Source organism: Plecotus auritus, assembly GCF_963455305.1.
Source record: "Plecotus auritus genome assembly, chromosome: 1".
NCBI lineage: Eukaryota > Metazoa > Chordata > Mammalia > Chiroptera > Vespertilionidae > Plecotus > Plecotus auritus.
This window is the reverse complement of record NC_137770.1, coordinates 246,689,524-246,715,724: the sequence shown is the minus strand read 5'-3', so window position 1 is coordinate 246,715,724 and position 26,201 is coordinate 246,689,524. Positions and strand designations below refer to the sequence as shown.

Sequence of the window (26,201 nt, the reverse complement as noted above, 5' to 3'; positions counted from 1 at the left end):
CGCGAGCTCGGTTCTGTAAAGGGGAGGCCCGCTGCTCTCGGGACCACGCCCAGGCGCGTCGGAATGGCAGCCCCGATAGTGGCCACCAGGAGGCCTCACTCGGCCAGGGTCCAGTTCATCCCCAGCAGGTGCCTCACAGGCAGATTTGTCAGGAGATAAAATACTTTAATGAAGTGGCCACGGCTCTGGGAAGCCGCTGGGACAGAGGGCTCCGCGCGTGGCGGGGCCTCCGCGTGGCCCCGGCAGCACCTAGTACTTGAGCAGCCAGCGCGGCTTGTGCTGGCTCAGCGCCGTGAAGTAGGACCACCACCAGGGCTTGCCGCCGGCCCCGGGCGGCCTCCGCCGCGGCTCCTGGCCCGGCTCCTCGGGCGCCCCGTGCGGGCCCACGCCTCCTGGCGGGTCTCGGAGCCCGGGCCCGCTTCGCCGAGGCCCCTGCAGGAATTTCTTGGGTCCAGTCCCCAGAGGCTGGAGAATGAAGTCCACGCGGCCCGCCCTCTTCAGCCGGGCGGGGATGGTGACTCTCTTGATGACCTTGGCGTAGCCAGGGGCTTGAGCCGTGACGATGTGCGTCCCTGGGGGCAGCAGTCTCCAGTAGTCGCCATCCGGGGCTGTTGACCAAGAGGAGGAAATGGCACTCAGACCCGGGCTCAGAGTCCCCCTGAGCCGGGCGATGGGGATGGGAGTCAGTGGGTGGGTGGCCTGGAGGGCGGAGAGACCCCACGTTTACCCTGGCCTCTGTGACCACCTGGAATGTTCTTCCCACCTCCTCCCTCTATTAAGCTCCTATTCATCCCTCAAAACCCTGCTGAGGCACCACCGCTTCTCGGACGCCTTCACAGACCATCCCCACCCTCTGTCCCCGAACCACGCCGTTACCCCTCGCTCCCTCCTCTGGACCAGGTAACACATCACAGTTTTCAAATCCGCTGTGAACCCCCGGGACACGGAGCCCACCTGGACGGGCCATGTCAGTGGGACGTAAGCTCTGGGATAGGAGCACACAGGCCCGCGGCTGCGGGCACTCGCCCCCGTGGTGTGTGAGAAGGCGTCTTCCCGCAGCGATTTCTTGCGGAGCAGGGAGCACGCGTTGCCTGTTGCTGGCAGCCAGGACCTCAGAGTGTCCCCGGGGCCGAATGCCCCAGGAGATTCAGCTGGCGGAGAGCAGACCGGTCCCGCGCGCCCTCACCGCCCAGGCGGGCGGAGGATGGGTTAGGTGGTCCCGAGGCGCGGGACACTGAGAGCTCCCGGGAGCCTGGGGCCAGGACGCAGGCCCGGAAAGGTGCTCACCTGTGGTGATGTCGTGGCGAATCCCCTTGACCGAAATACGGGCGTTTTTGACCGGCTTGCCGAACTTGTCCATCACCACACCTTTGATGCCCCGGTGCACCTGCCGGGGCCAGAGAGGAGGGTGTGGGTGTGGCCATGCAGAGACCCAGAAGCTGCCCAGCCAGGCCCCCTCTGTCTCTCCATGGAGCCTGGGGTCTCGCGTGGGCTCGGCCCACCCCTCGCTCTGCCTGCTTGAGCGAGACACTCCCCTCTCTGGGCCTCGGTGTCCTCAGCTGTGAAATGAGGGTGACCGGTGGGCCCATCTGTGGGGCAGTCAACCCGGCCTGGGTCTGTGAATGGCCCACAGTCCCGCCGGACCAGCTGCGGGCCCCAAGCAGAGAACCCTCTGCCCACTGCTCACACCCCTGCGGGCCCTGCCTCCGTCATCGGAGCCGGGGCTGGTTCTGAGTTGAGTTTCTAAAGGCACGCGGGCCACCGGAAGGACACGGGCCAGGATTTGGGTCCTGGTGTCAGTCTGTGACCTTGGGCAAGCTAGTCTGTGACCTTGGGCAAGCTACCTCCCCGCCGGTAAAGCAGGGTCACGCGGCCTGCCGGGGAGCCGGGGGTGATAATACATAGCAATACGGACAGCGCCAGGGTGGGGCAGGGGCCCGCCCTCCCGCTGTGCACAGGCCCTGAGCACGCCCATGGCTCCCTGGGACAGCAGCGAGGCTGGGACACGGCTCTTTCCTAAAGCAAAGCTTCTCCCAGAGCTGCGGCTCCTGCTGGCATGTCTCCTCCTAAGACCATGGCGGGGAACAAGTAAAGGCACTTGCTTTGTTGGGCCGAAAACACTGGCTCCACAGGCCACGTCGCTTGAGGCCGGGACCACTGGGTGGAGCGGAAACTGCGCCGTGAGGCTGGTCTTCCAGGAGGCTGCCCCCCCAACCCCCGCCACCTGCAGAGCGGCCCCAGCACCTCTCAGCTCCCTCACCTGGCCAGTCCCTCTCCCCTTCCAGATACGGCTCAGACCTCTTCCTCCGGGAAGCCCTCCCTGATGTCTGGCCACATCAGGGGCCTCCTCTGGGGTCCCACGGTCCTGGCCTTCACTCTCCCAGCCCCAACCTCACTGTAACGCCACTGACTGCCCTCCTCCCTGCAGCCGGAGAGCAGCGGTCAGACACATAGTAGGGGCGCATTCAGTGTCAGCTTGCGCTGGCTGGGTTGTATTTGGTCCTTGTTCTCAGGAGAGGAACCAGGATGTGGAGCTCTCTGGCAGGGAAGGAGTGATGGTGAGCACCCCTCCCCTCCCAGCCCCCCCCCCCCCCGCCCCCACCCGGAGATGGAGACACCCCCAAGGCCTGGTCAGGATCACTGGGCAAAAGGCCTGAATGGGCCCCGACAGGCCGATCCTTATCTGCAGGCCGCCCGGCTTTCCTGAGGGTCGTCCTCGGGGGCGGCCACGCCCGGCCGTGCTGCCCAGCCTTCTGCAGACTCTCGCTGGCTATTAAATCTTCATCTCCCCAGCCTTCACATACAATATCCTCAGAGCCATCCCAGCGCCATTTAAGGCTCCTTAAAACTCATTTGCACCAGACGGCCGTAAAATGAAATGAGCCGGGGTCTGGCCTCGAGCCATTATTGAATGACGACGGCCCCGCACAGCCAGAGGTCGGGCGGCCGTAAAACAGGAGCTCAACGCTAATGACTAACGTCCAGCGATGATCTCTGCTTTCTCTTGCCGCTAGAGCTGCTGCCCCGCAGGCTCGCTGCCTGGAGGAAGGCTCCTGATCGTTCTAGAAAGGAGAAGATCGTGGGCAGAACTGGGGATCGGGGCCTGAGTTCACGCTCTGGGCGGTGGCTGGTGACAGTGGACGCCAGGCCCATCCCCCGCTCTCCTCCTCTGTCCGTCATAGGGCCGCTGAGGGCAGGGACAGCAGCACGCAGGGCCCAGCAACCCCACCTCCGTCTGTAAGTGGCACCTGTCTGCTGCCTAGGATGGTGCCAGCGCCGATGCCAGCGTGGGGGACCTCTGGAAAGCGCTGTTCACCACCCACCACCCACCCCGTGCCTCTTTGGAGTTTCTCTCTCAGAGCCTGCTGCTCACCTTGAGTAATTCGTGAAAGCGTTTGGGAAAATATGACAGAGGTACCCACAAACCCCTGCGTTCTCTCACGCGCATCCCCTCGTGCAGGCCCCGTGCCACCCTCGGCTGTGAGCCACACTGGGAGATGGAGGGCTGGGGCAGGGCTGGGGGAGGTGACCGGACGCCGGGCAGCTAGTCCCTGCTCGGTCACCCCGGACTTGGGTCTCCCAGTCCAGTGAGGGGTTATTTTATTACATTATTATTATTATTTTTAAATATTTTTATTGATTTCAGAAAACATCAACGATGAGAAAGAATCATTCATCGGCTGCCTCCTGCACGCCCTCTACTGAGGATCGAGCCCGCAACCGGGGCATGTGCCCTGACCGGGAATCGAACCGGGACCTCCTGGTTCATGGGTCGATGCTCAACCACTCTGAGCCACGCTGGCTGGGCAACTGAGGGATTATTTTAGCCACGTTCTCCCAGGCCCCCACTCACGGCCCACCCAACTATTCCTAGGTGACCGCAGCCCCATGATGACAGTTCCCCTCCCCCTTCCCCACCAGCCCGTGCCCTCCCGTCAGAGGGGTGGGCATGCCCTAGGTCCTGGACCACAGATTCCCTGCTTCCAGAGCCATCAGCCCCGCATTCCTATGGCCATCGGGACCCTCACCCCGTCCCCTGCCCGAGCTCTCCTTGTCTCATCACCTTTCCCCTGCTCCTGCAAGACATAGTCCGGGTACCGCCTCCTCCAGGGAGCCCCCCTTGCCTGTGGGGCTGGGCCAGGTGTTTGCCGGGGGCTGGCCAGGTCCCTGGCTCTCTCCTTGTCCAGCTGTGCCTCTTTGGGCCCGAGGGCCTTGCTATGCAGGGTGGGGGACCTTTTCCTGCCAGGGGCCATGTGGGTGTTTAGAATATCTCCGAGGGCCACACAAATTATCCACTTAAAAGTTAGCCCGCTGTATTTGGTCAAGCATATAACTAACTCACCCCTAGGGCCTCGGCAGGGCCAGAACTAAGGATTTCGAGGGCCTTATAGGACCCTTGGACCGGACATTCCCCACCCCTGCTATACAGGGACCCCACACCCCGCAAGGCATGGCCTCTGGGCGGAGGCCAGTGTGAACCGGGCGCTTAACTAGCAAACAGGTGAAACACAGCTGCACCCATGGGTGTGGAGCCCATCACACGGGTCCGGACCTCGCAGAGGAGGCCGCCCAGGCCCCAGCCCCCAGGCCCCCAGGCCTCTGCCCCAGCCCCCAGGCCCCAGCCCCCAGCCCCCAGGCCCTCAGGCCCCCAGGCCCCTGCACCCAGGCCCCAGGCCCCAGGTCCCAGGCTCCAGGTCCTAAGCCCCCTGGCCCCCAGGCTCCAGGCCCCAGGCCCCAGTATCCCAGGCCCCAGGCCCCAGGTCCCAGGCCCCAGGCCCCAAGCCCCCTGGCCCCCAGGCCCCAGTACCCCAGGCCCCAGGCTCCAGGCCCTAGGCCCCACGGCCCCAGGTCCTCAGGCCCCAGGTTCCAGGCCCCCAGGCCCCAGGCCCCAGGCCCCAGCCTCCAGGTCCCCCAGCCCCCAGGCCAGAGCCAGGCCCCAAGCCCCCTGGCCCCAGGACCCTGGCTCCAGGCCCCAGGCCCCAGGCCCCATGCCCCCAGGTCCCCAGGCCCCAGGCTCCAGGCCCCCAGGTCCCAGGCCAGAGCCAGGCCCCAGGCCCCAGGCCCCAGCCCCCAGGCCTCCAGGCCCCTGGCTCCAGGCCCCAGGCCCCAGGCCCTAGTACCCCAGGCCCCAGGTTCCAGGCCCCCCAGCCCCCAGGTCCTCAGGTTCTAGGCCCCCTGGCCCCCAGGCCCCAGGCCAGAGCCAGGCCCCCAGCCCCCAGCCCCCAGCCCCTGGCCCCCGGCCCCCAGCCCCCGGCCCCCAGCCCCCAGCCCCCGGCCCCCAGACCCCAGGCCAGAGCCCGGCCACTGGCTCACCATCTCCATGAAGCGCAGCAGCGGCTCCTTGTTGTGCTGCCAGAGCCGGTACAGCGCCTCCTCGGGGGGGAACTTCACGCAGCCCAGCTCCACCGTGATCTCGAAGCAGTTGCTGTGCAGGTAGTTGAAGTCGGACATGCCTGCGGCGGCGGCACAGGCCGTGAGCGGCCACGCGGGCGCCGCTTCCCGGGCTCCAGGGCCACCACCCCGCTCCGCAGAGGAGTGGCTGAGGCCAGCGTTCGGCCCACAGGGCAGGGGCCACGCGGCACGCGGAACCCAGCGTGCGGGCCAGGTGTGCCACCCGCGTGGGCGAGGGACTGACCTCCGGGAGAGAACCCCACTCGTGGCCAAGCCGCCGGCCGGCCGGGCCCAGGGATGGCAACGTCCATCCACCCGCCTGGTCCCGACCACGGCCCGGGGGAGGTCCTGCCACCTCCATCCCTAGGGGTCGCCGCCTCGCAGCTGGGCAGCCAGCGAATTGGCAGCGGGAGGCTCCCGGCAACCGTGCTGACCACCGCCCCCGCCGCTCCAGCCAGAGGTGCGACAGCCTCCGAGTCAGGCCCTGATGGGCACCCTGTGCCAGGAGCAGGGGACACCCCGCCTGAGAGAGTCAGGGCCTCCTGGGGCCCCAGTGCCCAGTGCGCTGCCAGGGGCTTAGCATCCTGGCCTGCAGCGCGGCCACGCCCCCCACGAGGCCCTCGGAGCCCCGCCCCACGCTTCCCCTGGGGGACCCTAATGACAAGATCCTGACTGAGACTCGGCCCTGGGGGTCAGGGAGCCCTCGAGCCTGGCGGGTGGGGAGCGAGGCCGCTCTGCCCAGGAAGGGATGGCCGGGCGGTGGGGAGCAGGGACAGTCTGCCGAACGGGGTGAGCGCCCCTGCCCACGCAGGAGGAGGACAGGCTTGCAATGCGCCCCAGCTCTGCCACCTCATCGGCCAAAAGGCACCAACAGCGAGTGTCCGGTGGCCGAGCAGAGGCGGCAGGCAGAGGGCAGAAGCTGTGGGCCCAGCCCCACGGGGGCCCCTCATGGCGCAGGGTTTGGGGGGGTGCACCCCGCATTGCTCTGCGCCCGGCCCTCAGCGCAGCTTAAGCAAACAGAAGCGCAGACATCCAGCTCAGGTTGAGTTTGGAGAAACGACGAACGAGTGTGAGGGATTCCTGCAGAACTGGCAGACAGCGCTGCGAACCTTCTTTATTCCCCAACTCGCACTCCCCGGAGACCCTACCCCTCGGCAACCCTGCTGACCGCGGAGGCAAATAGCACCGGACGCACCAGGGGGTCCTGTAACGGACCTGCTCGTTAACCAGGAAGGCAGCGGGGTCCCAGGTCCTGCTCTGCCACCGGCAACTAGGACTCCCCTCCCCTGAGCGGGGTCTCCCCAACAGGCGGTCCAGAGCGCAGCTCCCAGAAAAAGCTGCGGCCCAGGGCACCAGCCTCGCCCCACCCCGCCCAGGCCCCTCCCTTCGCCCCGCCCACCCTCTCGGGCCCCTCCCCTTCATCCCACCCACCCTCTCAGGCCCCTCCCCTCGGCCCCACCCATCTCAGGCTCCTCCCTTCACCCCGCCCACCACTCTCTTCACCCCGCCCACCCTCTCGGGGCCCTCCCCTTCATCCCACCCACCCTCTCAGGCCCCTCCCTTCACCCACCCACCCTCTCAGGCCCCTCCCTTCACCCACCCACCCTCTCAGGTTCCTCCCTTCACCCCGCCCACCCCTCTCAGGCCCCTCCCCTCTGCCCCACCCATCTCAGGCCCCTCCCTTCACCCCGCCCACCCTCTCAGGCCCCTCCCTTCACCCCGCCCACCCTCTCGGGCCCCTCCCTTCACCCCGCCCACCCTCTCAGGCCCCTCCCTTCACCCCGCCCACCCCTCTCAGGCCCCTCCCTTCACCCACCCACCGCTCTCTTCACCCCGCCCACCCTCTCGGGGCCCTCCCCTTCATCCCACCCACCCTCTCAGGCCCCTCCCTTCACCCCGCCCACCCTCTCGGGCCCCTCCCCTTCATCCCACCCACCCTCTCAGGCTCCTCTCTTCACCCGCCCCCCCTCTCAGGCCCCTCCCTTCACCCCGCCCACCCCTCTCAGGCTCCTCCCTTCACCCTGCCCACCGCTCTCTTCACCCCGCCCACCCTCTCAGGCCCCTCCCTTCACCCCGCCCACTCTCTCAGGCCCCTCCCTTCACCCCGCCCACCCTCTCAGGCCCCTCCCTTCACCCCGCCCACCCTCTCAGGCCCCTCCCCTCCGCCCCGCCCCCTCCCCTGCCCCCAGGGCCGCACCTCCCGTGAAGCTGTACCAGTCTGCCCCGTTGATGATGCTGCCCCTCTTCAGGAAGTTGCCCCCACACCTGTTCTCCGACTTGTCCATCATCATGGGGTGCACATCCGCATAGGCTCTAGCCAGCAACTTGAACATCTGGAAAGGAGACCAGAAAAAGAGGTTCCCCAAGGCCAAGACCAGAGGTGGGGCGCTCTGTAGGACACCCCAGAGCCCGGAAGATGGAGGGGCCTCCACAACGGACACCTGCAACCCAGGTAAGACAGGGAACAGTGTCCACGCAGGGGGCACAGCGTGTGCAAAGGCCCGGCCTGGGGGCTGGGCGCCGGAAAGGAAGGCGGCAGGCGCTCCGGCCGAGGCCAGGCATGGTGGGCCAGGGTGAGTGAAAGAGGACAAGGCCGGGGCCTTGGGGAAGGCAGCCTGCCGGGCCCCTGCCGCCTGGGCCCTGGATAAAGCCAGCTCATCCCGCTGGTGGGCGGGGTCCGAGGGTGTAGCGGGCAGCACGGGCCGGAGCCCAGCTCAGGAGCAGGCAGGGGCCGGCGGAGAGATGGGAGGAGCGGCCAGCCCTGGCCAGCCTGGGGGCCTTGAACGCTGCCCTGAGGCCCTGGCCCTCGTCCACGGGGTGCCATGGAAGTTTGGGGGTGACTTGGGACACCCTGACCAGCCTCTCATCAGCTCCCCTGCTCCCCAGCGCCTCTCCTAGGACCTGGTTTTCCCGGAGACCACCACGGGCTGCAGGGCCGAGGAGCGCGGATTGCTGGCTGATGGCTGGTGGGCGGACGCTCGGGTTCTGGCTCTGCTGGGACTCACGGAGGTGAAGGCCCCCCGGGGACCTCTTCATGTAGCTGCCTCTGAGGTTCAGAGACTCTGTGCCCAGAGCCCAGGGCTCCCGCTGCCCAGGGACCAGGCCTCCCCAGGCATTGGCCCTGAGCTCTGACAGCCCCGGGGAGCCGAGGCCAGGGCACCGGGAGCCCACCTCCACCCCGGGCACTTACTGGGCTCAGCACAGAGCCTGGCGCCCCTGGAGGCCTGGCACCCCTGGCACCTGAGCTAATGAGGGATCGGCAGTGGGCCAGCAGGTGTCAGGAGCGAAGGCAGCGCCTCCCCCAGCCCCTCTCCCTCGAAGCAGATTTTCAGCCACAGAACAGGAAGGGACCCACTCCCACCCCTTCCCAGACCAGCCTGTGAGCCCCAGTACCAGGCCGGCAGGGGACCCAGGCAGGGGGGCTGGCAATCTCACGGGCCCCACCCGCCCCCTGCTGGGAGGACCAGTGAGGGAAGAGAGGCAGAGGCGGGAGAGGAGGAGGCCACCTCAGGCCCAGGTGATGCTGGTGCCAGAATCCCTCCCCCATCCTTAAACCCGCAAGGCCCGCAGGCTGGTGTCATGAGCGTGGCAGCACTGCCCTCTGCTGGCGGCTCCCGGAACTGCCCGCCCCGTGGACAGGAAACACCAGGGGCCTGGTGGGGGGGCAGGTGGCCACAGTCCCCACCCAGAGGCTCCCGGCCTGGGCACTGATAAAGGTGCGGGCGGGGGGCTGCGTCAGCTGGGCCGGAAGGCTCCCTGGAGGAGGGTTTGGAGCTGGACTGGAAGGCTCCTCTGATTCAGGGACTCCGGGCTCAGAACGGGACCCGCACCAGGCCAGCCCCGAGGGCATCGCCCCAGCGCAGCTCCCCTGCGCCCGCCGCACGCCCACCCGCCACGGCGCCACCTCGCACCTTCTCGTCAGGCGTGGGAGAGAACATCTTCTCCTCGTGGGGGTGCTGGGAGAAGTCGAAGGGGTAGGACACCACCAGGTCGCCCCCGTGGAGGCTGGCAGAGAGCACGAAGGGGACGGTGCGCATCCACTTCATTATCGCCTTCGTCTCGGGGGCCACCTGCCCGGGGTGGCGGGGAGGAGCGGCCTCAGACGGGCCACCGCCGCGGACCACCTGGCCAACCGGCCTTTCGGGCTCGGGTCAGGCCCACGGCTCTCACGGCGGTCACCCCCCAGGCAGCCTCCCTGGCCCCGCCCCTGCGCCCCACCAGGCTCTGGTGCTCTCCATGCAGGGTCCCAGCGAGGAGCTTTCCCCGAGGGTCAGGCTTCACCACCAGGCCCTCCTGTCCGGGCAGGCACCACCCTGAGGTCCTGGTGACACTGAGACACCCCCCCCCCCCGGGTGTCACCTGGGCGGGCGGGGGCGGGGCGGCTCCTACCTTACCCCACCAGTAGTGCTGGGGGATGGCGAGGTGGTCGGTGCGCGTGCCGCGGGTCGAGACCAGGCGGTAGAACTCGGAGGTCAGGTCGGGGAAGTTGCGGTTCAGGTCCAGGTTCTGCGCGTTCTGCCTTCCGCTCGTCCACCCGTTGTAGCCAGCACCCTGAAACACAGGCCACCCTAAACACAGGCCCCCCCAAGCACAGGCTCCCCCCAAGCATAGGCCCCCCAAACACAGGCCACCCCAAGCACAGGCCACCCCAAACCACAGGCCACCCCAAACATAGGCCACCCCAAGCACAGGCCACCTCAAACCACAGGCCACCCCAAACACAGGCCCCCCCAAGCACAGGCCACCCCAAACACAGGCCCCCCCCAAGCACAGGCCCCCCCAAACACAGGCCACCCTAAACAGGCCACCCCAAACACAGCCCCTCCAAACACAGGCCACCCCAAACACAGGCCACCCCAAACACAGGCCACCCCAAACCACAGGCCACCTTAAACACAGGCCCCCCCAAAACACAGGCCCCCCTGGCTGGGGCCAGCACCCTGCTCTGCTCCTCTGGAGGCGCTGTGGCTTCTCTCTGGTTTACATGATGAACTTGGGAGCATGTCCACGCTTGACCTCTGCCCTCTCTCCGGCCCCTCCCACCCGGCCTCCTTGCTGACCTCCAACCTCAGGGCCTGGCACTGGCTGCTTCCCCTGCCTGGAGTGCCCCCCACCGCTGTGCACTGCTCCCCACCTCCTGCAGGTCCCACAGCCTCCAGCCAGCGCACTTGCCCTCTCGACCCCCTTTCTCATCTTCCGTTCTCTCCAGAGCGCATCACCTCTGTGACACGCCATTGAATTCTCCGCGTCTGTCCCTCTGCCCGAGCAGGACCCGCCGATGCTGCCGCCGGCTGAATTCCCGTCCCCCAGCCGGGGGCACACAGACCCCCCCACCCCACCGCCCCCGACTGCTGGCGATGGATGGGCCGCCGAATGAGTGCTCACCTCGGCGGCCGCCACCTCGTAGCCGTCGGGGTTCATGGAAGGCAGCAGGTGGATGCGGGTGGTGTTGAGCAGGCGCTGGATGCGGGCGCTGCCCAGCAGGTACTCAGAGCACAGGTACTGCGCCAGGTATATGAGCATCTCCCGTCCCGCCACCTCGTTGCCGTGGATGTTGCCGATGAGCTTCACCTCGGGTTCCACTGGGGGGACACATGACGCCTCAGCCTGCGGGCCCCGTGGCGGGGCGCCGGATGCTCTGGGACCCACTTATACTTGTTTTGGCCCCAGTGTCTCCATGGCTAATGAGGTCTCGTTGAGGTCATCACTCTTGTTGAGCTCATTTGCTATGTCTAGCCCTAAGGAGCAGCATGACGAACTGAGGACATTAGTTAACGACATATGGCATCGCTGTCTGTACGAATGTCACTGACAGCCATGCTTTAGTTTGTGGAATAAGTTAAGGTATGCACTGGTGCTTAGTGGGCAGGCAGATGGCCAGTGAGTAATTGGAAAGATGGAAAGAAGGAAGAAGGAAGGAAGGAAGGAAGGAAGGAAGGAAGGAAGGAAGGAAGGAAGGAAGGAAGGAAAGAAGGAGAATGAGTGGGTAGGGGGATGAGTGGATTAATAGATGGATGTTGGGTGGATGGATGGGTGTATAGGCAGAAAAATGGATGGATGAACAGATGGATAGATGAGCAGATGGATGAATGGATGGATGGGCAGGTGGATGGGTAGGTGGATGAATGAATGGATGGATGAACAGCTGGGTGAGTGAGTGGGTGGATGGATGAATGGGTGGACGGATGGATGGGTGGACGGATGGGTGGGTGTGTGGATGGATGGGTGGGTGGATGGATGGGTGTGTGGATGGATGGATGGATGGGTGTGTGGATGGATGGGTGAATGGATGAAGGGGTGGATGGGTGGATGGATGGATGAAGGGGTGGATGGATGGGTGGATGGATGGATGGATAAGTGGATGGATGGATGGATGGATGGATGGATGGATGGATGGATGGATGGATGGATGGGTGTGTAGATGGATGGGTGGATGGATGAAGGGGTGGATGGATGGGTGGATGGATGGATGAAGGGGTGGATGGATGGGTGGATGGGTGGATGGATGGATGAATGCTGGGAAAAGGTAGACCAGGAGCCTGGCAGCCTGACTAGCTGTGGGACCTTGGGAAAGTCACTCCTCTCTGACCCTCACATTACTCATCTGGAAAATGGTGTCTCCTCCCTGGCTGTGTGCGGCCCAGGCCTTGGGGCTGTGGAGCAAACCCTCATGTTCCTCCGGAATGCAGAGTGTAGAGGACCCGGGCTTTCCACAGGGTCATGTTCCTTGGCAGCCTGCACAGGGGCACCCTCACCCACACATTCCAACGCTGGAGGGGAGGGGGCAGGGTGGGCATTGGAGGCTCGGGCTGCATGACCTCTGACCCTGTTCCGGCTGCCCGAGCCTATAGGATGAACACTGGGCTGAGGGTGGCCCGCGCAGCAAAGGTGCCGGGGCTGCTCAACTGAGATGAGGTGTATTTTTCCATAACTTGTAAGGACCAAGGGCTGAATGGGGTCTGCCGCTAGCTTCCGGCTGACTCCCGTGCTCAGGGGACAGACGAGCTGAGGGCCGAGGGCCGAGGCCAGGACTGGGCCCCTCTCACAAGCCCCCAGGAGGCCTGGACCAGGCGCTGTGCTCAATGCTCGCAGTGCCCGGTGGGGTTTGCAGTCACCTTGCTAACAGGGAGCAGGCTGCCTCGCCTGGGTGGAGCCTTTGCTAGAAACTCCCCGATTCCCAGGCCAGACCCCAGCCCCCACCCCTGGGCCCACTGCCCTGTCCTGGGCCTGCCCCTGAAACTCAGTCCCATGGTCGTTTCCTCAGCGCCCGAGCTCCTGGCCTGAGTGGCCCTTTGTCAGTCACGATGGGGAGTGAACTCCTGAGCCCCCAGCTCGTGGTGGGCAGTGAACTCTGACTTTGCCCTAAAGGACAAAGCTCTACAGCAGGGGAGGGGGACGTCGGCCCACGGGCCGTATAAGGCCCTCGGGATCCTGTGGTCTGGCCCTGCCAAGGCATTGGGGTGAGTTAATTAAATGTTTGACCAAATAGAGCAGGCTCATTTTTAAGTTGATAATTGTGTAGGCCCTGCGAATGATGTCATAAATATCCAAACGGCCCTTGGCAGGAAAGGTCCCCCCCCTGCAAAGGGGTGATAAAACGTGGCATTTTCTATGTGATTCTCCGTTGTCTCAGAGCAGGGCCTTTAGCCCAGGCCGGTGTGGCACAGTGGACAGAGTGTCAGCCCTCGGACTAAAGGGTCCTGGTTCGATTCCGGTCAAGGGCACATACCTCGGCTGCAGGCTCGATCCCTGGCCCTGGTCAGGGCATATGTGAGAGGCAACCAATCAATGTGTCTCTCTCACATCGATGTTTCTCTCTCTCTGTCTCTCCCCCTCCCTTCCACTCTCTCTAAAAAAAAAAAAAAAAAAAAAATCAATGGAAAAATTCTCGGATGAGGGTTAAAAAAAACCACAGGACCTCGAGGCCTGATGCGAGTGAACACGGACACGGGCTCTAAAGCGGAAGAGGGGCTTGCTCGCAGGTGCTGTGTGTTGTGTTCGCCAAGCCGCCGCGCGGAGCCAGGGCTGGGCGCTGCACACACCTGCCTGGGGCGGGGCAAGGTCGCCAACAGCACAGCACAGAGCAGCCACGGTCCCTGGAGGCACCGGGGCCCAGGTGCCTGCAGCCGCCGGCGCCCCTGCCGCCGCTTCTCCCGCTCGTCCCTTTGAGTCCCCGCGACGTCACTCAGGGCTCCACGTGGTCTGTGGGATGTGGCTGCGCCCTCCCCCCCGCCCCCGCCCGGCACGAAGCAGAGCCCTAAAGCCTCCGCCCCGACCCTGTCCCCCAAACATCGGGGCTCTGGTTAGACTCCCGGGCCCCGACATGTACACCCCAAGGCGTGTGCACCCCGAGTCCTTCCCCACAGGCGGCCTCTCGCGGGGCCCGGCAGTGGCAGTGCTTACGCAGCTCGTGCTGGCCGGGGCGGCCCGAGAACTCGATGACCAGCAGCTCCCGGCCGTCGAAGCTGCGCCCGATGCTGTAGGTCTTGGCGACGTGGGAGCAGCGGGCCGCCGTCCGCTTCAGCACGCGCACCATCTGGGCGTAGGAGTGGTGGCTGAAGTCCACGAAGGTCAGCGGCAGCCCGGACGGCAGCGCCTCCCCCTCATCCAGGCCTCCTGGGGAGAGCGGGGTGCGGGTCAGCCTCGGCCTGGCTGCGGCCGCCCGACACAGCTGTCGGCCCAGCCCGACCCCAGGGCTGCGGGGGCCGGACGCTCCAGGCCCTCACACCCCAACCCCAGCGCACGCTGGCCAGTCTGCTGTGTGGTCAGTGGGAAGCCCTCTGGTCCTCAGCGGCCACAGCTAGACGGCGCCCGCAGGCGTGTAAAGCGCACGGCACCCGCTGCTGTGAACGCAGGGACAGTCACCACGTGGGAAATGTTCCAGAGCGCAGAGCATGGACGGCGACCCACGCCCTCACCCGGGACACCTGCTGCTTGTCCTGCAGCCTGTGGTGTGTGTCCGCTTCCCAGGAGCACCCGCTGTGACCCCCCCCGCTGTGACCCCCCGCTGTGACCCCACCCGCGGTGACCCCCGCCCGCTGTGACCCCCCCCGCTGTGACCCTGCCCGCTGTGACCACCCGCTGTGACCCCACCCGCTGTGACCCCACTGCTGTGACCCACCCACTGTGACCCACCTGCTGTGACCCCACTGCTATGACCCACCCACTGTGACCCCCACTGCTGTGACCCTCCGCTGTGACCCCACCTGCTGTGACCCCACCCACTGTAACCCCACCTGCTGTGACCCACTGTGACCCCACCGGCTGTGACCCACCCACTGTGACCCACCCACTGTGACCCCGCCCGCTGTGACCCCACCCGCGGTGACCCCCGCCCGCTGTGACCCCCCCCAGCTGTGACCCTCGCTGTGACCCTGCCCGCTGTGACCACCCGCTGTGACCCCACCCGCTGTGACCCCACTGCTGTGACCCACCCACTGTGACCCACCTGCTATGACCCACCCACTGTGACCCCCACTGCTGTGACCCTCCGCTGTGACCCCACCTGCTGTGACCCCACTGTTGTGACCCACCCACTGTGACCCACCTGCTATGACCCACCCACTGTGACCCACCTGCTATGATCCACCCACTGTGACCCCCACTGCTGTGACCCTCCGCTGTGACCCCACCCGCTGTGACCCCACTGCTGTGACCCACCCACTGTGACCCACCTGCTATGACCCACCCACTGTGACCCCCACTGCTGTGACCCTCCGCTGTGACCCCACCTGCTGTGACCCCACCCACTGTAACCCCACCTGCTGTGACCCACTGTGACCCCACCGGCTGTGACCCACCCACTGTGACCCACCCACTGTGACCCCGCCCGCTGTGACCCCGCCCCGCTGTGACCCCGCCCGCTGTGACCCCCCGCTGTGACCCCGCCCACTGTGACCCCCCACTGTGACCCCCGCTGTGACCCCACCCGCTGTGACCCCACTGCTATGACCCACCCACTGTGACCCCCACTGCTGTGACCCTCCGCTGTGACCCCACCTGCTGTGACCCCACCCGCTGTGACCCCACCTGCTGTGACCCACTGTGACCCCACCTGCTGTGACCCCACCCGCTGTGACCCCACCTGCTGTGACCCACTGTGACCCCACCCGCTGTGACCCCACCTGCTGTGACCCACTGTGACCCCACCTGCTGTGACCGCTGCCCATGTGGGTCCCCCGCCCACGCGGGTCCCTGCAGGCTGCCCCCGGGAGCACTAACGGTTAACACTTCTCCCTGAGCCTCACTCCCTGAGGTTCTGCTTCTGCTCACAGTGGTTTTGGAGGAGGAAGAAAGCGGCAGAACCGGCAATTTGGCGGCGGAGTTGCCCAGAATAATCTTGTTCAGGCCAAGTCCCCCGCTTTCCCGGGGCAGGGGCCGGCCCTCGGGGAGCCTGGCTCCCTTCCTCTGCGGCCCTGCCCCGCCCGCCGCCTCGGGGCGTTTCCCCGCCTCTGCACACCCAGCGCCGCCCTGGGACCTGCTCCTGCATGGCAGCCCCTGGCAAAGGGCCCCCACCGGGGGCGGCTCCGGGGTGAGCTGAGCCCCTCGGGCAGGGCGGGCAGAGCTGGGACCCAGGCTGCTGGGGGCAGCCCAGGTGCCGCCTGCCCTCGACATCCCAGCACGAGCCACCCAGCAGGTGCTCACAGGTCCGTCCACCCAGCCTCTGGGTCTCACCTGCCGCCACCTGCCCCACCTGTCACCTGCACGATGGGGTGGTGGCCAACATTCAGGGGGTTCGGGCGGCACTCAGCCCCAGGTCACAGGGCCTCACCGTGGCCTTCGTGGCGTGAGCAACGAGGCCAGAAGCAGACGTCCTGCACGTCCAGCGTCACGCACTGGCCGCACGGGGCTACTTATGCTTCAGCTTAAATTGGTTAAAATAAAATAAAGACTTAGCCCTAACCGGTGTGGCTCAGTGGATAGAGCAGCCGTGGGCAAACTACGGCCCGTGGGCCAGATCCGGCCCGTTCGGCTGTTCTATCTGGCCCGCGGAGCCGAAAGAGCGGAGGTTTCTCTTGCTCTCCCTTCCGCTCCTTTACTTTGAATTTATATTAGTTCACACAAACACTCCATCCATGCTTTTGTTCCGGCCCTCCGGTCCAGTTTAAGAACCCATTGTGGCCCTGGAGTCAAAAAGTTTGCCCACCCCTGGAATAGAGTGTCGTCCTGCGGACTGAAGGTCCTAGGTTCGATTCCAGTCAAGGGCATGTACCTTGGTTGCGGGCACATCCCCAGTAGGGGGTGTGCAGGAGGCAGCTGATCGATGTTTCTCTCTCATCGATGTTTCTAACTCTCTATCCCTCTCCCTTCCTCTCTGTAAAATATCAATAAAATATATTAAAAAATAATAATAATAAATAAAGACTGAGACCCTCCGCCCTTCAGCCACGCTCCACGCCCAGTGGCCACGTGTGACGGGGGCATCTGGCTGGGGCGGCACAGAGAGCACCTCCAGCTTTTGCCCCCTCCTCCTCAGCACCACAGCCGGGAAGCCCTCCAGGACTTCCTCTCCCATCTCCTGAGATGCGTGCTCACCAGCACCCAGGGCTGCCCCCTCCCGCTCTGCTGTGCCCACACGAGGAACCAAAGCCCATCTCCGCAGGCCCTTCCACGGCTGCCGTCAGCCCACGGGGCCCCGAGGACCCCACTTCCACGGGTCTGGCGGCCGGATAGTATCCTCGGTGCCATCTTTCAGGGTCCACCTCAGGCAGTGACGGGCATTGCCTCGCGGGCCCGCAGGGTCACGCCCTCCCCATGCCAGCCTGGAGCACAGCCCCGGAGCCCTGGGGGCAGGGGGCGGAGGGGGCGCTGCCGTCCAGCCCCCGGCCCCCCCCAGCCACGCTCTGACCACATCTGCACTCCGGCTCGGCCCCAGCTGAAGACCTCCGCCCCCTGCGCAGTCGTCCTGTTGGGCCACCTGGACACCTGACGACTCAGCCCCGGGGGGGGGGGGGACCCCCGCCCCGCCGGCCCCGCTCACCTCGCAGCTTCTCCAGGGGGTCGTAGCAGCCCTCCTCCTCGTCCCCGAAGTAGCGGCCGCAGTCGAGGAAGTAGGGCCAGGCCATGTCGATGGCGTCGAAGGCGGGCAGGCAGGCCTCCCGCAGGCCCTCGCAGACGCGCCGGCAGGGCCTGGGCGCCCGGCCGCCCTCGCAGCGCGGGGCCAGCACGGCGCAGCCCAGCAGCCGCAGGTCCGGGTTGCACTGGCCCTCGAGCAGGTGGTGCAGCACGCTGAGCAGGACGTGCTCCGGGCTGGCCTCCACCGCCTCCCGGGACCGGTGTGCCAGCGGCGTGGGGAAGGCCGTCCGGTTGTAGGCGGCGTCGCTGCAGGTCCTGAGCTGCAGATCCACGCACGTGGCTGGGGGAGCAGGGGTCACAGGTCACTCCCTCCCAGTAGGACCCACACCGGCATCTGTCAGCCCAAGCAGCCCCCCTCCCCAGGCCCAGGCCCAGGCCCACACGGAGGGGCCCAGCAGGCTGGCCTGAGAGAGGCCGGGGCGAGGGCTGCGGCAGAGGAAGCCGGCCGGGGGAGGGGGTGGGAGGAGGACCAGGCAAGGCTTCTGACGCCGACTGGGCTCTGCTGCTCACTGCCGAGCGAGCCGGGCCGGCCGCTCTGGGCCTCAGCCTCCACATCTGTGAAATGGGAGCAGGAGAGCCAGCCTTGCCGAGGGTTTGCCGCCTTAGGGCACGCCACCAACTGCTATATTGAGAAAGCAGTTTCCAGCTTTAAAGAAAAGGTCTAGTCCAGGGGTCCTCAAACTTTTTAAACAGGGGGCCAGGTCACTGTCCCTCAGACCGTTGGAGGGCCGGACTATAGTTTAAAAAAAAAACTATGAACAAATTCCTATGCGCACTACGGGCCCGGGACGAGTCGGCTGCTAAGCAGGACAGGCAGCAGCACCGGGCGGGCCAGATACATGTCCTCGGCGGGCCGCATGTGGCCCGCAGGCCGTAGTTTGAGGACGCCCGGTCTAGTCCCTCCACTTGGAAGACAGCAGATGCCGATGGGGCAGAGGAGATGTGGAGAGATGTCTGTTCTCCCTCCAGAGACAGGATACCCCGCGTGACCTTCAAGCCATCAGGAGACAGCACCCCTCCTCGGTGTTGTGGGAGGAAGCAGCCCAGAGGGGGCGGTTCCTCCCAGCCCAGGCTCAGCAGGTGCAGGCGGGGCTGCGACCGGGACATGGGATGAGGGGCTGATGCTGAGTGCACACCCGAAGGCTGGGCCCAGCGCGTGCAGCCCACCTGGGGCGGCGGTGAGGGGCCGGAGGAGCAGCGGCAGGGAAGGGCCGGCCTGCAGGAGCCGGGCCTGGCGGGGGCCCGGGCCCAGGGCGAGGTCCTTCCTCTTCCCTGGGGTCTCGTTTCTAGCCGCTTAGGAGCGCCTGGATGTGATTAACGGGCCACGTTACTCATTACACGCCAGAGCCAGGGGCTTGGCTCTTTAAAATGCTTGGATAGGGTCGGGGTTCGCCTCGCTCCCACACACAAACACGGGGGGGGCCCACGTACGTACCGCTGTCTGTGGCCGACGGCCGGTGGCAGCCGCCTGCAAAGGGAAAGCAGCTCCGTTAGCGGTGCTGCGGATCCTGCCGTCAGTCACCCCCTAACACTTGATGCTGGCCGGGCCCCGCCCCGCGCTGGCCCCACAGGCTGCATCTCGGTCCTCACAGCCGCCCCTGCCCCAGGTGGCCCCGCCCCGCCACCCGCCAGTGCCCAGGTGCGGACACCGAGTCACAGGGGTCAGGTGGCTCCAGGAAGGTGGACAGCAGGGCGTGAGGGGATCCCCAAGCCCAGCAGCGTCTGGCAAACCTGCCCCCCGAGGACAGGGTCTGCCCAGCGTCCGCCCGCCGCGCCCCGGGGCCAACACCCCCTTCCTGCCGCCTTCCTCGCTCCAGAGGCTGCGCATCACGTTCATAAAACCCCCGAACATCTAGCGAGGGGCCCGCGGAGCCCCACGGGGCCCACCCCCCCCACGGTAGTCGGGTTGGGGTTAGGGCTCCTGCCCCCCAGAACACTCGGCAGGTGCGGCGTTATTCCGCTTCCGGGCGGGGGCCTCTTCACAGAGAACACACAGTATTTAGGGGCTCACAGGCCCCCCTCGAGGCCCAGACACGTGGACTGACAGCGAGACCCTGGGAAGGCCTGTGCCACCAGCCGCAGCCAGCGCCGCCTGCGAGCCCGTCAGAGCAGGTCTGCGGGGCCAGGAGGGAAGGCCTGACCCCAGGGACCGACATCGGGGTGGACTTAAGCCCAGGCAGGAGTCCTGGGAGGGAGAGGGGCGGGGGGGGGGGGGGCAGAGCAGCAGGAAAGAGGAGGGTGCAGGGGCGGCTGGGGGATGGCTCGGACCAGGGGAGAAGGCCGCGACCTAACCCTGTGGCCTCGCCGAGCCTGGGGTAAGCACAGCGGTGTCAGAGCTCCCTTCACCTGGCCCTGGTGTGGCCACTGGAAATGTAAGTTACATGTGACCGGCCAGCCAGCATCTCGGAAGGCTCGGGTCCACACGAAACCGTTACGCCTCTCGACCACAAGGTGTCAGCGTTTCCTCCACGAGGGATGGGACTGGACGGCCCGGGCTGCCCTTCTGCAGACCTCGCTCAGTTACCCCTCCTGCCAGGGCCGCCTCCAGCACGTGAGAGAACGGAACAAGGCCAGGGAGGTCCAGCCAGCGGCCAGGCCACACAGCGCAGTGCGGGAGTCAGAGTCTGAGCCCAGACCTGCCGGGTCCCTGGGAGCATGGAGTCTCCTCAGACCCCCGGCTCCCCATGGCGACCTCGAGGCCTCCACCAGGCCAGGGAGAGAGCCGAGGGACAGAAGGGTCTGGGCCGGCCTGAGCCCCTCGGGCACGGGAGATGGGGACGGCTCCGTCGTGGATATAGGAGCCGGGGTTCAACCTCCCGGCCTCCCCAGGCCCGCCTGCAGCTGGGCACGGCAGCGGCTTCGGAGTCCACATGGCAGGGAGGGCGGGTCTGCCAGGAGGAAGGGGGGGGTTGCAGTCCCCCTGGGAAGGCAGGTCAGAGAACGCTTCCCAGGAAGAGGACCCCAACAAGCCTATGATTCTAGACATCGCCTAGGGGTTCAGGCACTGTGCACGGCCTAGCCACACCCGCATGCACACTTTGTGTAAACAGGCACACTCACACACACACACACACACACACACACACACACACCTGTGTGCCTCACACCCTGGCTGGCCTGGGTCTTTCTGCAGAAAGGAGGGGGAGGGAAGAGGTGAGGGCTCCGGCTGAGGGGAGAGAACGTTCAGGTTAAGAGGCATGGTTGCTCCTGGCACATTCGCTGGGCAGGTGCACGCCCACTCCAGGTGCACGCCCACTCCAGGTGCACGCCCACTCCAGGTGCACGCCCACTCGACAGGTGCATGCCCACTCCAGGTGCACAACCACTGGGCAGGTGCACACCCACTCCAGGTGCACGCCCACTCCAGGTGCACACCCACTCCAGGTGCACGCCCACTCCAGGTGCACACCCACTCCAGGTGCACGCCCACTCCAGGTGCACGCCCACTCCAGGTGCACACCCACTCCAGGTACACGCCCACTCCAGGTGCACAACCACTGGGCAGGTGCACACCTATTCCAGGTACACGCCCACTCCAGGTGCACGCACACTCCAGGTGCACACCCACTCCAGGTGCACACCCACTCCAGGTGCACTCCCACTCCAGGTGCACACCCACTCCAGGTGCACGCCCACTCCAGGTGCACGCCCACTCCAGGTGCACGCCCACTCCAGGTGCACACCCACTCCAGGTACACGCCCACTCCAGGTGCACAACCACTGGGCAGGTGCACACCCACTCCAGGTACACGCCCACTCCAGGTGCACGCACACTCCAGGTGCACACCCACTCCAGGTGCACAACCATTAGGCAGGTGCACGCCCACTCCAGGTGCACGCCCACTCCAGGTGTATGCCCACTCCAGGTGCACGCCCACTCCAGGTGCACGCCCACTCCGCAGGTGCAGCCAGTTCTCAGACATCCACCTGCCTCTGCCCCGGAGAGATTCTGCATCTGACACCCTCAAACCCTGACCCCAGGGGACCCCTGCTTGCTGGGGGCACGGATGTCTGCTGCTGACCAGGCACGGAGGACAGTGGACAGATGCAGGAGGGAACAGGCCCACTCCAGGAGGGGGGTGTGGCCAGGACCCCAAACTCCGGCACACCCCACACCCTCAGGCCATACGCAGGCAGACACCCCTCCTAGGGGGTCCCTGGATCCCCCCTCCCTGACCAGAGCCTCTCAGAAGCCCCCACCCCATCCCAGCACTCCCCTACCATGGGATCCCCCAGGCGCTGTGCGCCCACTTCCTGCGGTTGTCCGGCCACATCACAGCCCAGCAGGGAGGGAGGGTCAAGAGTTTGCTGCGCCCCGAGGCCGCCCCATTCCTGGAAGGACCGACTCTGACGGCCTCCCTCCTCCTCCCCCACAAAGTCCTGCTCAGGCTCCTTCGGCCCCACCTGCGGGGCGCCCCTCCGCTGTGGCTGACCAGAGAAGGACCCCCCGTGGGGGTAGTGTCCCGCGTCTGGGCCGGTGCCCCCAGCTGCATGCACTCCGCCCTGGGGTCCAGCCTGGAGTGCCACTCCTGGGCAGACCACCAGTCCAAGGCCATGGCCGCCCACTGGCAGTTACCCTGGGCGACCCGGTGGGGGGAGGGGGTTCCTGGGCGCCCTGTCCCCCCAGGGCGCGTGGTCCAGCCTTACCGGCAGGGTCCCAGGCGGGCTCGCACCCGGGCCAGGCGGCGGCGACCGCCAGCGCGGCTGGGAGCAGCAGCAGCATGGTGGGCGCGGGCGCGTGATGTGGCACTGCAGCTGGGACAGGACGGGCACAGCGCTCGCTCCCGCCCCCCACAGCGAGCAAGCGGAGTCGGGTTACAACCAGGCGCCAGGACCGCGGGGAGGGGGCGGAGGACGGACCAGCCAGGCCCTCCACGGATCGGATCGTCCCGCCCCCGGGGACAGGCGCCCCGCGGGGCTCAGTTTCGAGCCTCCTACCTGCCAGACTGGGAACTGACTCCCAGTCACCGCTGGTCCTGCCTGAATCCCATGCCTGGGCCAGCCCGGCCAGTCCCCCCTCTGGCTCCACCCCCTGAGGGAAGGAGGGAATGGCCGCCCGCTTCCCCACCTGCCAGGGTGTGGGGGCCCGAGGATGGGGGGATGTGAGGCCCCTGGAAGGCAGGTGGCTCCCCTGTGGCCTGGGCTGACGTGCACCGCGGAGCGTGGCCTTGATCCGCACCTGGGGAGAAGCGCCCCCTGGTTTGGGACCAGCAGGGCCAGTGGGGCCTGGCACCGGGGCTTCAGTGAACCGGGCAGGCGCCAGCTCTGGCACTGAGGGGACAATGGCTGGTCCAGGGGGTGGCACAAGGCTCACTGGGGTGCGTCTCCCCTTCTCCCTCCAGCCTCCCCCCAGATGAGGCGGGGGGGCGATGTGGAGGGCCAGAGAGCCCACACAGACAGGCCTGCCTCCACCTCCACGCGCCCCGTTCTTACCTCCCACCTGCCTCCCCTCCCCCTGCCCATGCCTGCATCACCCCAGCCATCTGGGCAGGAGGCCAGAGGGGCCTGGGAGGAGGGGGCCCAGGACCCGTGGCCACAAGGTAAGGGAAAGGGGGACCCCCACTCACTGTCTGCCCGGAGCCCCCATCCAGGGCCTTTGAAGCCCCTCCATGGAGCTGGCCATGGATGACTCTGCCATCCAGATGTGCACACACCTGCCTGCCGGCCCCTCTCACAGCCCCGCAGCCTCAGCAGCCAGTGTGCCAGGCGTGCACATGCCTGAGCCCCGAGGACAAGGCCGGCCAGACGGCGAGGCCGCGTCGCAGCACCCAGCAGTCCCAGGAGCCATTGCCCGTGGGCTTCCTTTACCAGCTGTGCTGGGCAGCTGCCACGCAGCCCGAGGCTGGGTGCGGTGACGGGACCTGCTGTGGAGAAGGCGGAGGAGGAGGGCTTCGATCCTCCTGGGTGCCTCCTGGGCGCCTCCTGGACTCCAGCTGCCATCTCAGCGCCTCCGGAGACCCGTGTCCGGGGCCCACGCCGCCCTCCGCCTGCCTGCACCGCAGCGCGTCCTCCGGAGCCCTGGGCGCTCCAGCCAGTCTCCGGCCCTGCCCTCCGGGCCCGCCTGAGGTTTCCGGCCCTCGCCGGAGGGAAATCCAGGCCTCCCTCCCGTGTGCCCAGGTGGAGACAGGTGTCCCCTAGCTGCCCCTCCTGCAGGGGTCCAGCTCTGAGCCTGCCGCCTCGGTGCCAGCTTTGCGCCCCAGTTACAGCCTCTTTCCGGGGGGGGGGGGGGGGGGGGCGGTTCTGAGTGGCACCTACAATACCGACACAGCTTTAAGCGACGCATTTTAGATGCAACGGGAGGGTCAGTGCCGGCTGTTGTTCACTCTAAAGGCCCAGCGAGAAGAGCCTGGTCGCCCGCGAGGACCCCCTGTACCCCCCCCCCGACCCCCAGCGAAGCCGGAAGGAGCAGCCTCCCACCCCGCTGCTTGGCCCAGAGGGCGAGTCACAGCGGCTCACCCTCCCCAAGGCCCCGAGGTGGGCGAGTCCTCCCCTCCCACCAACCCCCACCCCTCCAGCCACCCAGCGGGGAATGGGCCAAGAGGACAGGGCCAGCCCCAAGCAAACCTGCAAGGTCAGGGGGCAGGTGACCCGCAGAAGCCAGCGGACCTGAGCCACTCGGGGGGCCGGGTGGTGAGCCCACGGTGGCTGCCCGTGGACCAGCCACACGTTCACGGCAAAGCACGGCTGTCACTGTGCCCTGGGTCATTCATCCACGCCCGCCGCAGGGCACCGCCGCTGGGCACCGCAGAGACCCTGTCAGCGCACGCAGCCCCGCTGGGCACCGCCGCTGGGCACCGCCGCTGGGCACCGCCGCTGGGCACCGCGGAGACCCTGTCAGCGCACGCAGCCCCGCTGGGCACCGCGGAGACCGTGTCAGCGCACGCAGCCCCGCTGGGCACCGCGGAGACCGTGTCAGCGCACGCAGCCCCGCTGGGCACCGCCGAGACCGTGTCCGCGCACGCAGCCCCGCTGGGCACCGCGGAGACCCTGTCAGCGCACGCAGCCCCGCTGGGCACCGCGGAGACCCTGTCAGCGCACGCAGCCCCGCTGGGCACCGCAGAGACCCTGTCAGCGCACGCAGCCCCGCTGGGCACCGCCGAGACCCTGTCAGCGCACGCAGCCCCGCTGGGCACCGCAGAGACCCTGTCAGCGCACGCAGCCCCGCTGGGCACCGCCGAGACCGTGTCAGCGCACGCAGCCCCGCTGGGCACCGCGGAGACAATGTCAGCGCACGCAGCCCCGCTGGGCACCGCGGAGACCGTGTCGGCGCACGCAGCCCCGCTGGGAGCCCCTGCCCACGGGCGGCCTGGTCTGTCCATCGGGGAGCTCAGCGGGCCTCGCTCTCCAGGAACGGCGCAGCTGGCCTCGGGCTCCGGCAAAGCCAGCCTGTCCTCTTCGCAGGGAAACCAAGACCCTTTGAGTCGATGTTTCTGGCTCACGGAGTCCTTGGGACACAGCGCTGTTTTGTAAGACATGTAAGTTCCCATGAAGCTCTTCCAAATTGGAAGAGGACCGCGCGCCCCGCGGCCGGCCGGCACGGTGAGCGAGCCGCAGCGGCGGAGGGGTGTCCTAGAACGCCAGCAGGACACAACTCGCAGCACCTCCCTGGGGCAGCGGGGCCTGCATGGCCTTCTAGAAAATTCTGTGGAGGCTTCAGAGAGGGCAAAATGGAAGAGGAGCAGTCCCCACCTCACAAAAGTGTCTCTTTCCCCCGGGGCACTGCCCGCAGGCCAGGTGCACACGCGCCCAGGAACGGATTCAGGCTGGGAGCGTGGACTCGCACATGGCAAGGCTGTGCCAGCTCAGGGCCCAGCCCGGCAACGGGCACGCTTCCCCCTCCCCGCCCCCCCAGGAAGGAGTGTCACAGCCCGGCTCTGGGGTTCTGGACAAGGGACACCACACCCTGCTTGGGGAGCACTGGGGCTCCGGCCCCCCGGCCCCCGGGAGCCAGGGAGTGACGGGCCTCAGTCTCACACCAGGAGCCACACCCAGGGGAGGACGGGAAGGACCCTTCCATTGAACTGCCTGGCGGTTGTACTTTTTTGTTTAATTTTTTAAAACCCCGCCCTGGCCGGTATGGCTCAGTGGATAGAGCGTCGGCCTGCGGACTGAAGGGTCCCGGGTTCGATTCCGGTCAAGGGCATGTACCTTGGTTGCGGGCACATACCTGGTGGGGGTTGTGCAGGAGGCAGCTGATCGATGTTTCTCTCTCATCGATGTTTCTAACTCTCTCTCCCTCTCCCTTCCTCTCTGTAAAATATCAATAAAATATATATATTTTTAAAAATTCACATTTAAAGAAAAAACAAAACAAAAAAGCCACTTCCTACCACACATGCGTAGTTCCCAGGCCTAGCCATAACTTACTGTATTGGAATCACATCCTATAGCCACTTACCGATGCCCTGCGGGGGGCGGGGCCATTACAGAATCAGCCCAAAGCAGCTGAACAGCGCCCGCAGCTGGAGGCATGGACAGACAGAGATACTGACTGCCATGCGCCGTCTCACCCGGCCCTTGGGTGGGATCCACGGGGCCCCTCAGAGGCCCCCAGCCCCTGCTGGCCATGATCATGCCCGCCCTGCGCCTGCAGGGCACAGCCTGGCGGGCAGGACGGAGGAAGGACCATGTCCACTCATGCATCTGCTCCCCCTCCACACACTCCCGGTACCAGGCCTGTGACGTGCTGGGCCCTTCCGGGCCTTGAACGATGACGTAGGACAGGTGTGCACAGC

The 26,201-nt window shown here is 66.4% G+C and overlaps 1 protein-coding gene across 1 annotated transcript; it reads right to left on the bottom strand.

The window, feature by feature from the left end:
* Positions 1-249: 249 nt before the first annotated feature.
* CPZ (carboxypeptidase Z) lies at positions 250-22,189 on the bottom strand (the record flags this gene model as incomplete). The annotated part of the gene is made up of 11 exons (XM_080658706.1): positions 250-608; positions 1,288-1,387; positions 5,314-5,453; positions 7,589-7,724; positions 9,303-9,461; positions 9,781-9,942; positions 10,777-10,973; positions 13,795-14,007; positions 17,372-17,746; positions 18,902-18,934; positions 22,114-22,189. 11 exons carry the CDS (start codon positions 22,187-22,189, stop codon positions 250-252), a joined length of 1,950 nt encoding a protein of 649 aa, XP_080514832.1.
* Between the last annotated feature and the right edge of the window lie 4,012 nt (positions 22,190-26,201).